The 17,666-nt window shown below is 46.4% G+C and overlaps 1 protein-coding gene across 2 annotated transcripts in view; it reads right to left on the bottom strand.

Moving 5' to 3' along the window:
• Positions 1 to 17,446, bottom strand: part of LOXL2 (lysyl oxidase like 2) — a 74,674-nt gene extending 57,228 nt beyond the window's left edge. The window contains exons 1-4 of one of the 2 annotated variants that reach the window (XM_077306820.1): positions 17,288 to 17,413; positions 16,080 to 16,165; positions 5,575 to 5,998; positions 3,368 to 3,543 (exon numbers count right to left, since the gene is read on the bottom strand). In XM_077306820.1, coding sequence (XP_077162935.1) covers positions 3,368 to 3,543; positions 5,575 to 5,905 — 507 coding nt within the window. In that variant the 5' untranslated portion in view covers positions 5,906 to 5,998; positions 16,080 to 16,165; positions 17,288 to 17,413. Of the gene's footprint in view, positions 1 to 3,367; positions 3,544 to 5,574; positions 5,999 to 16,079; positions 16,166 to 17,287 lie in introns of both variants that reach the window. The other variant, XM_077306819.1, reaches the window with a different exon arrangement.
• Positions 17,447 to 17,666: the final 220 nt, after the last annotated feature.

The raw sequence follows: 17,666 nt of genomic DNA, 5'->3' as shown, positions 1-17,666 counted from the left end.
CAGGCTTATGGCTGTTTGAAACTTTATGGGCCTCCTTCCATCTCCTCTTCCTTGGCTCCCCCCCCCCCAATTTATTATATCATCTCCAGTCTAGGGTAGCTAGTGGAAGGAGTGAAGAGGGGGAAGAGGGGTTAACTGTGTTTTATTCTTGTTGTATTTTATTGTGTATATGTGGTTTTATGGCTGTGAACCACCCCCAAGTTCATATGGGAAGGGGCAGTATAGAAATTACATAAGAATAATAATAGATACTTTATTATTAATTAATTAATTAATTTCCCGCCACTCCCTGGGTAGGCTCGTGGTGGGTAACAATACTCCTCATGGATGCTTTCAGCTGATCCTGCACTGAGCAGGGGTTTGGACTAGATGGCCTGTCTGGCCCCTTCCAACTCTATGATTCTATATAAACCTGGGTGTTCCAGATCCTGGTCCAGCCACTGCATCACACAGTAACAGCCAATGGAGGGGGCACAAGGGACATTTTGTCTCAAGCTCAGAGGAGGCTTCAAATTTAGGCACTTTTTGGTGTAATGTTTGAGAAGTTTCACAACTTGTTTTTATGTGTATAATTCACCATCTTCATTGGGGCGGGGTAGGGGGTGGAGATCAAAAACTGGCCCAGGCTGCTGTTGACTTCTAAAAGGAACTGCACAGAGTGTCACACAGAGCACCACCTGCTGTCTGGCCCTTTTTTCAGTCAAACAGGACAATCCCTGGACAAGAGACCAATCTGGGTGGGAGGTAGGCAGCAGATATCTGGATCTCAGGCAGAGAAAGGTCTTTTTCAATACTTGCTACCGAAAATGTTTACTGCTTGAGCAGAGCTGTGTGGCTCCCATATACTTCACCCTTTTCTAGCTGATCACAAGAAGAAGAGTTGGTTTGTATACTGCCTGAAGGAGTCTTTTCACTGCCCAAAGGAGTCTCAAAATGGTTTACAATCGTCTTCCCTTCCTCTCCACACAATGGACACCCTGTGAGGTAGGTGAGGCTGAGAGAGCTCTGACAGGACTGCTCTGTGTGAATCGCATCTAAGAAGACTGTGATTAGCCCAAGGTTACCCAGCTGGCTGCATGTTCAACAACAGCAACAAACCTTTAATAGCATATAAAAGTACAATATAAGGAGGGAGGCTGCATGTTTCCTGGCTAGGAATGTGCTGTGGGCTCTTCAAAAATTTTAAATCTCTTGTCTTTTTTTAAATTATATGTTTCTGTTCCTTTTCCCTTTGTCTCCAAGGATAGGATAATGAGCTAGATATCCAAATAAGTAAAAGCTGCACAGCACAACAGCATATGATGAGCTGATAATGGTTTGCAATACCACAAGTGACAATAATTTAAACAGCTTTGTGGCCAGGCCTTGTCTGCAACTGTCAGGTTTTCCATTACAAAAAAAGTAGAATAATTCTGATGTTAAGCAATGGGAGTCTGAAGTGGTATAAAATCGTAGAGTTGGAAGGGACCTCCTGGGTCCTCTAGTCCAACCCCATGCACTATGTAGGATATCGCTCATCCACTGTAACCGTCCACCCCCTTGAGCCTTCACAGAAGCCTCTCCTTCAGATGGCTCTCCAGCCTTTGTTTAAAAATCTCCAAAGATAGAGAACCCACCACCTCCACTGAGAAACCACTCTGTCAGTGTGTGTGTTTGTGCATGTGTTTGAGGGCAGCAACTTCAGTAGGAGCTTGAGCCACAGGCTGAAAGAATAAATATTTCAAGAGAACATGGACGATGTGATGTAAAGGAAACAAGGATGGGACTCTTCTATAGACAGGTTGAGCATTTTGTAGTGGAAAAGCTACTGTCAGGTTTTCTTCACTTCTTTACAAGAGTTGAAAAGTTCAGAGCCCATTTTGAAAATCACGTGTCCTCTGCAGGAGGGAGTGCTAAAGACATTGGGGATTCTCTATAAAACTCCTTTTTTGTTCATATATCCACGAGGAAGAAGCAGAGTTCATTAAGCATGCCATGTCAGTTCCACCAAATAATTATGTCCTGTCCATAGCTGATGTCCCTAGCTTGGCTCTGAAATCGAAAATAAGTCCCGCTGGGGGAAAATCAACAAGTGATCTTGTTCCCCAGCTTTCCTTGAGGGATGCAGCGTACTTGCACTATTGTTACCCAGTAGACTTGGGTTGGCTGAGGTCACATGTTGTTCTGATCTAAACGATCTCAAAAGGTCTAAAAGCTAAGCTGAGCTTAAAATAGGGCAACTTATTCCGAGGCTCTCTAATAGCACAGAAAGACAAACCTCATGGCTGCTGGTGAAGCAGTGCTGATAGATGTCAAGTATCCCCTCTCCCACCAGTCTGCCTGACTGCAGATTTAGTTTATTCGCCTCCTCTCCACCCACCCTCTCAATATAGCATGTTCCTGGGAACATTAAGGGGCCAGAGCAGACTGATTCATCAGAGCAGAATGGACTCAGCCCCAGATTAGTCCCCTGCACTTTGATCCCTCACAAATGAAAAAGCAGAGGCAGAGGACACGGGCTTGCATGATTAATATCTGAAGCATCGCAGAATGTGAAATGACCTCTGTCTAGACTGATGCAAGTTTTTCCTCTGTTCTGAGAATTCCAAGGAGGCTCTGGGGAAACCTTCCCCTGCCAAAGCCATCTTGGACATTCCAGGGCCTCCTCCTTAGACTGAGCTGTCCCCAAGAAGCCTGCCAGGATACAAACAGCCTCCTAGTCATTAATGTGAATGAAAAGGAAAGGGCGAAAGATCCTCTCACCCTACTAGGCCTTTCTCTGATACGAAATATTGCATAAAACAGATGCCAATTTACCAAAGTGTTTTGAAATGGAACATAAATAGAAGGAGAAGAAGAGTTGGCTCTTATATGATTCTTTTCCCTACCCGAAGGGGTCTCAAAGCTGCTTACAGTCGCCTTCCCTTTCCTCTCCCCACAACAGACACCCTGTGAGGGAGGTGAGGCTGAGAGAGCCCTGATATGACTGAAGAAGAATTGGTTCTTCTATTCCACTTTTCTCTACCCGAAGGAGTCTCAAAGCAGCTTACAGTCGCCTTCTCTTTCATCTCTCCACAACAGACACCCTGTGAGGGAGGTGAGGCTGAGAGAGCCCTGATATTCCTGCTCGGTCAGAACAGCTTTATCAGTGCTGTGGTGAGCCCAAGGTCACCCAGCTGGCTGCATGTGAGGGAGTGCAGAATCGAACCTGGATCACCAGATTACAAGTCTGTATTCCTAAACACTACACCAAAATGGCTCTCTGTTTACTCTGACTCCAGTTGTAGTTGCTTGTGAAACAAATGGGATTCAGCTTGTTCTTGCAGGTCTGAGCAGAGCTGCTAAGGCTTTGCGAGCAAAACCCTCTTTGATTCCCAATTGGGCTTACCTCTAATTGGTTGTGGAGGGAATCATCAAATTTAAAGCCTGGGATTCTCTTTGGACTGCAGACCACGCCCACATCCTCAGTGTGCTTGCAGTCGGATACACCCCAACCGTTGGAGGTGCACATGGCTAATGATGTCTCCTTGCCTGTACAGTAGACGTTGTCCAACCAGATTTTGCCTGGAGAGAAAAGGAAGAAGGGTATGCCAGTTAGAATGTCCCATACATGTGCAATTAACATGGCTTAAAAGGCATGCATTTCCCCCCAAGGAGTCCTGACTGCAGCCATCAGGGCAGTGCAAGAAGCCGGCATCTGAAATTAGATGGCGCCTTTTAAGGGCTGCCTGCAGTATAGTGTGGCATGCTCCTTGAAGGCCACTTCAGTGTCCCAAAGTCCTCCTCTTTGCTGGGAGATGACCCAGGCCTTTGTATCAAACATTCAGTGGGCATGTTTGTCCCTCCTAAGCTCACATGTGCCTAATTCTTCTTACAACTGTGACACGTGGGTAGAAGTGGCAAAATACATGCAGTCATGTAAGTCATGTGCTTTTGCAAATGGCGCCACTAAGGCTCCATGGGGTGGCTGGAGGAAGCAACGGTGGTGCTATGTGGGGGAAGGCTGAAGTTGCTGCTATCCACACCGGGGGTATAAGGAAAAAAAATCCCTTTGAATGACTGACATGAAGTTCTCAGGTTGTCCACCAACAAACATGGGGATTACGTAACCTGTGAAGCAGACTTCTGAATGACGTGAGGGCTGAATGGAACCCAACTCAGAGATAGGGAGCAGGCAAGAATTCTGTTTCTTATTCTGTTTCTTAGCTGCCATTGCTGCTTACTCATTGGGATGAATTTTTGAAGGCCTCTGTTGCAGTGGGGAGCCCAGTATTGCTACCAGCACCACTGTACAATGCATGAGAACATGCGCTGGTGGCTGCTGTGGCCATCAAACATCTGGGTATGCAGTGGAATCTCCAGAGTCTCTTGGGCCTAAAATTCCGGCAAACCTTCCTAAAATAGAGTGATTGTGCAAAGATCACCCAGGAAGATTCCATGGGCAAGTGGGGATTCTAACCTGATCCCCCCCAGATCGCTGTCCAGCACTTTAACTAATATATCACACTGGCTCTAATATTGGAGGATATTACTTAAATTACTTTAAAGTCATCATCAGCACATGATCCAGCTGAATGGAATATCAAAATGGTGAATAAGGCATCTACAACAGCTAGAAAGTGAGGTCTTGGTACGTACATAGTTTGAGAGGTCTGCTTTAAATTTTTTCGAGAGGGCATTTGTTGTTTCCTGATTGAAACTTTTCACTTACCCCCTAAAGGCAGCCACGTGGACTGAGATCAGAACTGGGGATATCCAGCCCAATGTGCTCTTAATTAATATTCTAGACAAGCTCTGATAACAGGGCCAAGCTTGTTCATATTCGTTATTTTATCTCGGCTATGAATTTAGCAAGTGGCTTGGGTCAAACTTGCTGGAAGGAAAGGAGATCTGGGAGTGGATCTGTTTCTTTCTTTAAAAAAAAATAGCAGGAAGAGCTGTTTTTTTGTATTCTTTTCACTACCCAAAGGAGTCTCAAAGCAGCTTACAATCGCCTACCCCTCCTCTCTCCACAACAGACACTCTGTGAGGTAGGCAAGACTGAGAGAACTCTGAGAACTGTGACTGGCCCAAGGTCACCCAGTTGGGGGCATGTGAAGGATTGGGGGAATCAAATGCAGGTTAGAGGCCCACCACTCTTAACCATTACACCACACTGTCTTTCATGAAGGGAATAGGGTTTATTGTTTTTCAAAATATTATAATCCAGTTGTTGCATCATTTATGTCATATTTTATACTATTTTTCTTTATTGCATTTTCCCTCATTTTGTGGTCTGACTTGAGTCTCAGTGAGGAAAGCAAACTATAAAGGAATAAATAAAACAACCAGACTTGAATTTATCCATTCCCCCTCCCACACGCCAGCCTTCAGGATGAAACAAGGGATAAAATTAATGACAAAGATCCCTTTTATCAGGCGGAAAGTTAAAGCAAACATAAACGACACAAACAGTTTGCTTGGGAATGGAAGAACGAAGACAGGTTACAGTGGATGAGCAAGAGGGTTGTGAGTGTCCTGCGTAGTGCAGGGGGTTAGACTAGATGACCCAGGAGGTCCCTTCCAACACTACGATTCTGTGTTTCTGTGACTTACCATCTCCTTTGCCGTATTTGGAACTGGGGAGCCAGGACTCGGCCTCCACGTAACCCAGCTGCCTGCAGACTACATTTGCAGCATGGATGGAGAAATCATCATCACAGACCGTGCCCCATTCCCCATTGTGGTAGACTTCCACCCGCCCTTCAGTGGATTTCTTCTTGGTCCCGGCCAACCGCACCGGGATTTTGGTGACGGCCGCCTTCTGGGATGGACCTGGAGAGTTGCCAGGTTGTTCATACTGAGCGAGACTCAGCGGGCTCAGGTAAGCAGAGAGGAACAGCGCAAACAAGCAGTGGTTAAAAGTAAAATCCAGGAGCCTCTCCATTTTCCCCCAGCGGCTTCACGTCCCCCAAGAAGCCAAAGTCCTTCTTGACCAGTAGAGTCCAGTGGAGGGCTGGGAGACAATTTGGCTGCTTTGCTGGAATGAAAGAAATGAAGCGCGTGAGAAGTCAAACCGTGACCTGAAGGACAGAACGTTGCCTAACTAGTGCCCCTCTGTAGCGTTCATATCCAATCCCATCCGACTCTTGTCCATGTTTCCAACTGGATTGATGGGGCTAGAGGGAGGACTTGGGAAGCCAGGGGCCCTTCCACTGTGCTTAGCTCACCTTCTGCCGAACCCTCCTTCCAAAGGCTGCCACTGAAATGACCAGAATGAGGGCAGAAGCAAGGAGGCCTCTTCCAACGTGCCAAGAATCCTGCTCCCTCCCCCTCCCACCAATGAAGCTATCAGAGAGAGCAGAGACAGGGCCAGGTATCCCTCCATCTCGCCTGGGTCCTACTGCTCCAGCTGGTAAACCACTCAGCAGGGAACATTTGTAGCGATTTCAATGGATTGGATCCAGGCAGCTTTCCCACTCAGTCTTGCCCAGCTCCCCTCCTTATTAGAAGAAGAAGAAGAGTTGGTTCTTATATGCTGCTTTTCCCTACCCGAAGGAGGCTCAAAGTGGCTTACAGTCGCCTTCCCATTCCTCTCCCCACAACAGACACCCTGTGGGGTGGGTGAGGCTGAGAGAGCCCTGATATCACTGCTCGGTCAGAACAGTTTTATCAGTGCCGTGGCGAGCCCAAGGTCACCCAGCTGGTTGCATGTGGGGGAGCGCAGAATCGAACCCGGCATGCCAGATTAGAAGTCCGCACTCCTAACCACTACACCATTACTGGCCCCATCCCACATAGCTTTTCTCCACATGCAGGTGTAGGATTGCACAGCCTATGGAGGGAGACTTCCTGCTGTTCTTCTCCATGGCCCGCCACCATTTTGAGCAGTGGCAAGAGAAAAATGAAGACAAATCACCCCTGGCTTCTGTTGCACCTGGAAGTGATGCTGGTGATGTTTCCAGTCTCGCATGCCCCTCCCAATGTCCCCACCCCCCAACCCTTCCACTGGTTACCGGGCTCACATAACCCCCAGCTGTGCCTTTTTGGTAGTCAAATAGGAATCTCTCCTCCCTTTTTCACTAGTGGTTGGATCCAATCTCAAGTATTTTGATTCCTGTGGATCACTTTGTGGAACTGGTTTGGGCTGAAAGGGGAGAGAAATATAACCAATGCAGAGACTCTTCTTCTCGCCTCTGATTTCCATGTGCGCATTTGTCAAGCGAATGCTCATGCAGGTGAACAGGCCGTGGAGGACAGAAGAAGACTCTGTACCCAAAGTTACAGGAAGATCTGGTCCAGCCCAGAAGCTGTGGGCCTGACTCCCACACAGCTGCACAAAGCATAACTGCACAGAAATCAAGTTGTATTCATGCCTGCACCATAAATACCACAAATGATCTTTCAACAGGAATTGATGGTTTGTGCAATTTAGGACTGATTCAGATGTGGCGGCCCAAACATATTTGTTTTCAGTAACTGCACACATGGCAATAAGCCAGACAATTACAGCTTCCTGGCCTGTATATTTTTATGACACATGGGTCCCAAAGCACATGCTTCCCATGCACACACATTACAATGTTAAGGGGTGCATGTAAAATGTTTTGTGCATGCATCCATTAAATTGTGATACATGAAGCAGCTCTTGAGGTGCTTCTAAGATGGACTGCTTTACTTTTCAACGTGTTGAAGCTCAAAGATATCCAGAAGCCAAAAACGCTGTCTGAAAACAGTTCACTCTATAATATTGCACCCTTCTGAGGTCCTTGTCCTTCTCAGACTCCATCCCTAAATTGCCACAAATTTTCCAACCCAGAGTTGGCAAATCTACCTGAGACCATTATCGCAGGTGTCTGAGGACAGGCTGTGGTTACTCGAGTGAAAAAAAGCATTCTGCATATGGTCAGAGGCATTTTAAATGCTTTCCATGTTTGAGAAGTGAACCTGGAAAAGGAGTGACATTTCTGCTGAGAAGACCACCCCGGGGGAAGCCCAGGCAGGCAACTGATCACCTCGTTGCTAGTATTTGGACAAATGCAATGCTGTACTGAGGAGGAAAGGCAGCATGGCATTGCCCAATCTTATCAGGTCCCAGAAGCTACCCAGGGTTGGTTCTTGGAAGGGAGACCTCCAAGGAAGACTCTGCAGAGGAAGGCAATGGAAAACCACCTCTGCTTCTCACTTGCCTGGAAAGCCCCCTACTGAGGTCACCATAAGTCTGTAGTGACTTGATTGCCTTTTATACACACACACAGTGCTGCAACAACCCAGTGGCATGGTTATGAGACTGGGTTACAGCCCTTAAGTGGGTTAATGTACTCTTGCAAGTGGGTCACAAGGTCAGTAGAAAAGGTGAGGATCTCAGTCCACCTCCTGCTAGCAGCAGGAAGAAGAAGAAGAAAGGGCAGAGCATCGTGTTCTAACTTCATTCATGCCCAGTCCTCAGAGGAGGAGACAGAGAGGGGCTCAGCCTTCCCAGAAGACCTCAACCGTGGGAAGCAACAGACAGAGTGGCTGAGATCCGTGGCCTCTTGGGCCTGTGCTGCCCATAGCTCTGCAGTGGTGACATGTATTGAAGATCAAAGGATTTGCTGCCGTTGTTGTTGTTGTTGTTGTTGTTGTTGTTGTTGTTGTTGTTGTTGTTAGGTATGAAGTCATGTCTGACCCACCGCAACCCAATGGACAATGATCCTCCAAGCCTTCCTGTCCTCTACCATTCCCTGGAGTCCATTAGGGAAGCATGTTTATTGTTCATTTCTGGATCAGCATCTTGGCACCGCCCAATGCCTGTTCTCCAGCATGGAGGGGACCCACTGAGGGGGCTCTGTGCCCCAAATCCATACCCCAACCTGGAGCGAGTAAACATTTAAAAAAAACCACAGATTTGGGCAGTTCTCTGTTTTTGTCTGGCTGGAAACATCATTTTCGCAAGCGAAATACAAATCCTACGGGGAGAATCTGAAATATCTAAAATAGCGAGGGGAGCCCAAGTTCCGTGTTCACAATAAAAAAGGGCCACCCCCTCCTTTCCCCTGATACTGTCCCACACTTTATTTCCATTACTGAATGTCTGTTTTTTAGCCACACAACCAAAAGAGTCTTCGGAGATTTCTCCGCTCTCTGTTTTTACGGAGAGCAATTTGGCATCTGAGTTCAGCCAACACAGATTTATCTCGAGGGCTAGTTGTTCAATGGTGGGGCCCTGCTTAGAGCATCCCAACCTTCTCAGAGGAGGGACCACAGAAAGGAAACGTGAGCCAGACTTGGCCTGGAGCTGCACGTTTCCTGCCAATTCCCGCAGAGTTATTCCTTTTGTCATCTCTGCATCCAGCACGTGAAGTGGTCAGCAAGCCCATGTGTGGGAAATAGTTTCCACGTGAAACAAAGCCAAGTCAAGGCAGCAAGAGGCACCCACAACTGACTTCCCAGGGTGGGATTTCAGCTCCTTCAGCAGCCACCGAAATACAGGATCAGCTCATAAACAGACATCTAGGAAAGAAATGCTTTCCAGTCCTTTGTCAAGAGGAGAAAGCACATACCCAACAGGTACCTAGCTAGGGGAAAAAACAGAATTGCCCTAATGATTATTTTGCTTTTTGTTTTGTTGGCCTGGTCAGCTTTGCAAGACCTGAACTGCTAGGGCAAGACCCCAAATTGCTTGGAAAAACATGACTTCTATTCAGTTGGGTCCTGAATGAGCACAGTGACTTGTCCTACTTAAAATGAAACGGCCAAGCAATCTTGGTTTCTGTGTTTGTGAGAGTTCACAGCCTTGAGTTTGATTGTTAGCACAGGAGAGATGTTTTTAAGGTGTTGAATTAAACAAGGATTGATTCCCCACTATTGATTTCCCACTCGTTTACTTAAAAACTCACCACAAAGTCTGCACATGAAGCATTTTGGATATTAGTTCTGTGAAAATGCCAACCAGATAGTGTGTCAATCAGCCCGACAGATACAAACAATATGCCTGGAATATGTTTTCAGCCTGGTTTGGATTGTAAATGGATTAGTAATCATCCAGAGTTTGGGGAGAGATGGAAACTTTAAATGTGAAATTCATCAGACCAACATTTCTTTAGTTATTTACAGGAATTTTGAGGGATGGTCTGCAAGATTTTGAACAGCACTGCACTTTGCATCAGGAATGCTGCCTGATCTGTGTAACCCCAAAATTTGTGCATGCACTTGGTTCCCTGAGAGATATTGGGCTGAATCCACAATCTCACTTCATTTCCTTCCCTATTCCAGTCCTCTTCCCACATGGCTGTTGTCCATAAAGGTCCTAGCAGAGCCTTCTTAATGGACAAAGAACCTTTTCTGCCTTTCTTCAACAGCAGAAGGACCTTTTTCTCCTTTCTTCCGCAGCAAGAAAGCTGGTTGAATCCAACACATTGCCTTTTAGCCTTTTTTACTCAGCAGAACCAGCGTCTCACCACATCTGCCCCTTTTATACTATCCTGCCTTTTCTGCTTGCCTTCTTGCAACAGAAACTTTAAAACAAGCACATGCTGAAAACCCATTTGAATAGTTCCCCTCCTCAGTTTCCTCGGATGATGAATTGAGCTTAATGGCTTTTCAATGTGGTTTGAACTCAGTGAGAAGAGCACAGAATTGCATGTGTAATACATTCTGGAATCCTTGCCTAGATGGGGCCAAGGAGGGATCATGTCCAGTCTCTGGACTGAAGGTAGGATTCTACACACACTCCTAGCTCTTCCGCTGCTCTGCCCACCTCTCTGTATTTCCTAACATCCAGACACCGGGCTGGAGTGAAGGCCAGAGGGGGATTGCAAACTTGCTCGGTCAGCCCAGGCTTCTTACAAGAACAACATTCCCCTTCTATTGCATGAAATAAACATCAGTTTTGCAAGAAGTCCTCCACACGTTAGGTAGAATCAAAGTAACCAGACTACTGGTCGGCATGAACAGTTCTGTGTCTTTAAATTGTTTTTCTTTAATGGAGGTACCAGCAGTATGTCTAACAATGGTCATGTACTTTAAAAATATTAATATTCCACATTTCCCCATCATGCGTTTCAAAGGGAGTGGGCTGGGGCATGCCATGGTCCCCATCTGAATTGGACCAACACAAACCTAGAACTGAGTCCCCACAGGGAACATGTTTGGATAGGTAGCCCCTGAGCAAGTGGACCCTGAGCAAAACTAGGTTATAGCGCACACAACGAAACTCCTGCCCAACTGCCCTCTCCTTTGCTGTGTGCTCTGTGGCTAAGTTAGGAGAGAACCCACTGGAATGCGCACTAGAGAAGCATCATGCTGCCCTGGATTTGACTTGTGGCATCCTAGCCATCCATTTGGCCACCAATGGTGGAACTTCATATCCCACTTCTCCCCTTTGCCCACGTTCTTAGCAAGATCCTCGACACGTCACCTCTAATCAAACAGCCTCTTCATGTGCCAAATCAACTACAATGGGCATTGTCCCAAATACTATGGATGACCCCGCATCATCCAGATGGCGACTGTGCCCCAAAACAAAAGAGCATGCATGACAATGTCTCATGTCAGATGTGCTGCCAAAGAATAATGTTCAAACATAATAAACGTGCCATCATAAATGGTCAGACATTAAGGTGCCAGAGGTCTCTTTTGTTGTTAGGGTCAAACAGCAAGCTGGAAGATTTATGGCTGTGGGAGGGGGTGGGGAAAACAAAGCCTACACCCCCTTCGGTGGGAGGTGACGCAATGTTCAGCCATCTTGATGGTGAGCATTTGTTTGGCAACCATTGCCATTCACATTGCTTGCTGCTGAAGCTTCCCTTCCTGGTTGCCTACTGTCATGTCAAGCCTTCTGCTGTAATAGCTGAAGCAGGGAGTGGGTTGTTGTGGCTGCACAGTGACCAACAGCAACGGTGCCCAGTGGGTGGCATTAGAAGGCTCCCCATCAGCAAGAAAGGGTTTTTAGCCTGAACAAAGTATGAGGTTAGAGTGGGTGCAAAAACACTGGGATGAATGATAAGCAACTGGGCTTCAAAACATTTCAATTAAAATATATTACCAATAAAATTAACTTTCATTTAGGGCATGGGGGGTGTTTTATAAAGGGGTGCAGACCTAGGGTGCTCTTCTCAGAAACACCATTGCATTCTGAAAAGCCTTTTGAGTACCCCAAGCGACAATACCCGCATGGCCCATCTCCACTTGGTGTTCTCTCCTGATGTGCCCAGTGGGTACTGTCAACCAAACATGTTCTGTAATCAGATCTGAATTCCTAGGTGTGTGGAAGGCCCCAATTTGGTCTGGAAAAGGGTACATGGAAAAGGGCGAGTCAAGCCCCTCCCCCCTTCATAGTTGCCTTTTCCTGAAATGGCTTAAAGAAATGTGCATATACTGATGGGCTGCTTGTGCACTGATGCAGCCACAGGACTGTTTAAGACTAAGAGAACGGCACATGGTGATGGTTAATCCTCCTCTCCCAGCACATCACAATACTGATCTGAATTGGGTTCCTGAACACCTGGGAATTAAGTTCAATGCATGTGATTCCCAGAGTTGACAGGACCCGGGGTAGACCTGAGGAGAGCGCAAGGACAATGGATGTGTAGTTGAGCATGCAACTGTTGCAACAGCGCAAGAGGGTCATCTATGCAGGAATGTCGCTCTGGCATTGTCCACAGACATGCTGGCTGAAAGTTTTGTGGTCATGGTGTCAACGTGTCAAACTAACGTTGTCTTTGTTGCTGTGGCTTTGAAATGCTAATGAACTCTTTTCCGTCCTTTGGGTTTTTTGGAACGTTGAATAGCTACTCTGGCCAATTGTGGTCTTAGCTTGAAGAGAAATGACTCAAAGTCAAAAGTGAACATGTCATTTGAGAGGATGAAGTGTGTGTCTGATGTTGGCCTTTAGAGAACTGAAGTTTTTGAATGCCCACAAGACCCACCGGATGAGGGTTAAGTTAGTTGCTTCCTTCCAGAATCGCTTCTTTCAACGATGCTGAACTAACAAGAACGTCCATTTGAGGGGACAGGGTCCTCCATTAAACGTGGCACTCTAGGTACTGTACCTCCAGCCATTTTTCATGCTACAAAATTCCTACATGGTAGGAATTTCCAAGGAGGAAACATGAATATAATCTATTTGTACACCATCACACATGACAACATCATATGTGCACAGCATGTCTAAACGTCATACATGGCAACCTACATATAGGCTACAAGTTATTTCCTATTTATGCATTTGTTTGTTTGGAATATTTCTAAGCTACCTCTTTAAATTCCTGCTCAAGGCAACTTTCCTAAAGCTACATAGAAATACCTTTACCACATGAAGCCACCTTACACTGCATCAGACAATTTGTACATCAAGGTTAATTGTCTACTTGGAGGCTCTCTAGGGTCCCATATAGTAGTCTTTCTTATCACCTACTATCTGATCCTTTTAACTGGAAATGCTGGGTATTGAACCTGGGACCTTCTGCATGTCAAACAGGTTCTCTACCGCTGAGGCACAGCCATCAGTGTAAAAATGTTGTAACACCCAAAGCAACCCATCCTGGTTCCTTTCAAGATCTCCAGGCCTAAATGTTTCCCTGCCGTATAGATCCAGTTGAGAAAGTCATTTCCATTAAACCTCAACTCAGTTGCAGAGGTCTGGTCCATATTTTCTGATGGCGACACCTGTAATTTGATCCTTAAAAAAGAGTCAGGGATCCCTTGGGGCTTGGAACCAAACTGCTGCACATGAGCTTCATTCATTCCAGAATCAGTCAAGGGACATTTACTTTACAGCCTACTTGAGCTCATAGACCAAAGCACATCTGGAGCTACTTTGGAAAAACTATACACCCTGAGTGAAGCTATTCCTCATCTCAGGTCAACCCAAATCCTTTTGTGTTTGGCTCTGGAAAGCAAGTGATGAGTATCTAGAGTAGTCACTTTCAAGTGTTTGATCCCTCCCAAGCCCCAAATGGTTCAGGTCACTGTTGTAGGTTCACACTAGGTTCAAAAGGAAACAAGCCAGTTCTGCTGGGCTACGTGTGGTAACCAAGAGGGTACTTAGAGTGAACCCAGCTGCACCATGCAGGGGGAGATCAGTTAACAGGCTGATAAATGTTCTGCATCTCATGCAGTAACTTCTTCTCAGTTTCCAAAGAACCTCAGAGTTTTCTGCAAGACATTTTGAAAACCTCTGCTCTATAGATCTTCAAAACAGACAACACAGGGGGCTAGCTAGGGGAAACAACATGCTATGGGTTTTAATGAGTTAGGTCTAAGGAACCAGACCCAACTTGTTTCCCTAGCAGCCACACTGCAGCTTTGGGGGTAGGGAAGCATTTTCAAGTACCACAGGGTCACGACGTGGCTCAGGACCATGGTAGGGGGAAAGGAGGGTCTTCTACCTCACAGGGTTGTGGTAAGGATACAATAGAGGAGAGAAGAGCCATGGCAGCTGCTTTGGGTCCCCATTGGGGAGAAAAGAGCAGTATAAACATAGTAAGTAAATAAAGTAAAACAGAATTCTGCAGAAATCAAGCTGATCCCACAGAATTCACAGAATGTTATTAATTCCTTTAGAGCTTTGACAGATTGTCTTGTTGCAGTCCTTACAACAGTCATGCAAGGTAGACTAGTGTAATTAACACATGCCCCCTCTTTTTATAGACGGTGGGCTGGAGTTGGGGAGAGCATCTTGTCCAACTATGAGACTGGCAGAAATGGGATTGGAACCCGGGTTGTTCCAGATCAGTTGCTTAGCTGCTACATCATGCTCACCAACCTGAAGAAAACTCTAGTTTGCCCTAACCACTTAAAAGGGGAAAGGAAACAAGCATTGGAATTGGCTCAGTTCCACCTCTCCCCCCCCCCGGCCCGTCGCAAAATCATAAGTTGTCACACAACATTGCTCAGCAATTCAAGTGAGAATATATACAAGAATTTCAGAAATATGCCCCTCGGGCTCTTATTTACTTTGTTTCTTAGCAGTGATTCTCAAAAGTGATGGCCACGACTCAGTTGCAGCCAGTGACACAACACCCACCCAAAGGGCCCTCTTCACACAATACAGAATATTCTTATTTACTTATTTTGGGGCCCCACTCTGAGTCAGGCATAACACAGCTAGGTGTGAGTTGTGGGCAGGATTGCCAACTCAGGGTTCAGAAATTCTTGGAGTTTGTGGGATTGGAGGCTGGGAACGGCAGGATTTGGGAAGGAGTGAGACCTCTGCAGGGTATGATACCATGGAGTCCCTCCACCCTCCAAGCTAGCCATTTTCTCCAGGTGAACTGAGCTCTGTAACCAGGGGATCAGCTGTAACTCCAGGATATCTCCAAGCCCTACCTGGGAGCTGGCAACCCTAGCTATGGGTTCTCCTTAATTCCAGCCCGTTTGATACCCAATTGATCAGGACTTCTGCCTCCCCTCCCATGCCATTGCCCAGCCCGACAGAGCCCAAGGACATATTGTTGAACCTGTTGGGGAAACAGGTTCATATATTTTAGGAAACACGGTCTACTCTGTAATGTAAACACATATATCTTTAAGGTTTCTTTGAAAGAGTCAAGATCCACACCTTGATAAACTTTGAGAGGGAGCTGATTCCATAATTTAAAGCAGGGGTAGTCAACCTGTGGTCCTCCAGATGTTCATGGACTACAATTCCCATAGGACTCATAGGAATTGTAGTCCATGGACATCTGAAGGACCACAGGTTGACTACCCCTGATTTAAGGGGCCATCACCGAAGAGCCCTTCCCTCAGCAGCAATTAATCTCACATAGTATTCCATATCAAAGTACACACATGTCCCAGCCAGTGATCCAACACAATATACACAGCAAACCTATACAAGTATTCTAATCCCCGTGGAATAAATACACTGTTAATTACTAGTTTACACATATAGGGTTAAAAAAAATACCAAAAGGCCTTTCATCAAGTTGCAAGAAGCCTGCGAGGCAGGTCTTCTCCCCTCCCACTTGATTTTAGGGATCAGATGCACCAAAGCAGGACATCTGATTTCACTAAACCAGGGTTATTGGAACATGCATGAAGAGCAATTACATAAAGCAATCCAGAGAGATTCCAAAAAGCAGCTTCCTGTGGCACAAGTTAAGAATGTTCTTTATGGAATATCTACTGTCCCAACTTGCCAGCAAATTAGAAACCGCCTTATTAGCTCAGGGTGCAGAAGCGTGAAACATTCAGGCTTATCTTTCCCATTAGCACAAGGAACGCCCTGCAAGGCAAAGAGAAAACAGAGTCTGGTGGCATCAGCTTTCATGGGCATCCCCTGAAGCCCTTATCCAACCAAGTGGACAGCAGCCCTTGAAACAATCCTTCTGGAACAAGCCTGGGAGATGCTGTCCAATTCCTTTGGTCGCCACTGACTGACACAGCTGCCCTTTTGAATTCCTCTTGTGTAAACGTCTTTAAACTTCCCCCTGCCTTAATTTTACTGAATGTCCTCTCAGGAGCCTCAGATTATGGAGCTGTTTTCTTTGGTCCATCACAACGGACCAGAATCAGCCTCTGTTTTTGCAGACTCATCAGAGATGAAAACTCAGGTTTTCCCTCTTTGGATCAAGCATTTCTTGTCCAAAAACAAGGGACGGAACACAATTCTCACATGAATATTATTATATTTCCACCCTTCTTCTACCAAAAGCCACAGAAATTTCCTGGGAGGTCTCCCAGGTAGGACTAAGTGACCCCAGTCTTCCAGCCACACCTCAGGACCCGCTGCCTTAGGGGAGGCTCTTGGCTTCCACTGAGAAGGTCCCACATTCAGTTCCCTGGCACTCCTGTTGAAAACTGACCTGAAAGACTTCTGCCTAAAACCCAGAAAGACCTCTGGGCTAGCTCAATAAGCTTCAGGCGAACTATTCAGTGACCTGAACTTAAGTAAATCAAAAGCCTCATAAATTCTGTCAAGTACTTAGCTGCTGGAGCCGTCAAACAGTCTGGATTGTTTTTTTCTGACTTAGTAGAGTTTTAGTAGAATCGACCCATTTCCCCCCCTTCCTCCCCCCACAGTTTCATAACCCATGCAGGGCAGAGTTAATGATGGTCCTAGAAAAAATATAAAGAAGAAGAGACAATGCAACCACCAGATCTCCAGCCACTCAGCTGTCCAGGAACCCAGAGAGCCCTGGACAGGAGAGGAGAGAGACAAAGGTGATGCTTATTGGTAGAGAATTTTTTTTAACTCTCATCCTGGAGCACCAGCATATTCTGAGAAAATGCAGAAAAAATTATACACAGAATATTCTCACTCACACACAGAGACTGAGACTGGCCTGCTGCTATTTCTGTAACCTCAACACCACATCTGCTAAATTCTCTGAAAGTTGCCCCTTACCTAGCAAGTTCCAGGCAGGACGGTTGGGGGAGTTGCTCCTCTTGCATTAAGTGCCTCTCCTAGACTGAGACTCCCAGCAGTTTGGGGATTGCTTTTCCTGGCAAATTTCACTGGAGCAAACCCCTCCCAGAGTCCACCCCCCTCCATCCTCAGCCAACACCAGCGGAGGCTCAAAGGAGTGATATCACACTCTTTCTGTTGTAATCCGAGAGCCCTCGTCCTTCTGGCATTCCTCGAGTGCTCCTGCTCAGAAGCATCCGGAGAGGTGGGGGCAAGAGGAGGGGGAGCATCTGCTTTCTAGGAGGCTTTTGCGAAGAACTAGCCGGTCGGTAGGGCCCCTGGGCTTTGGAGAATGACCTGGGCCTGTGGACAGGGCGCA

Source organism: Paroedura picta, chromosome 12, assembly GCF_049243985.1.
Source record: "Paroedura picta isolate Pp20150507F chromosome 12, Ppicta_v3.0, whole genome shotgun sequence".
NCBI classification, from domain to species: Eukaryota; Metazoa; Chordata; class Lepidosauria; order Squamata; family Gekkonidae; genus Paroedura; species Paroedura picta.
Note: the sequence above shows the minus strand (reverse complement) of the source record. Positions and strands in the feature narration are given on the sequence as shown.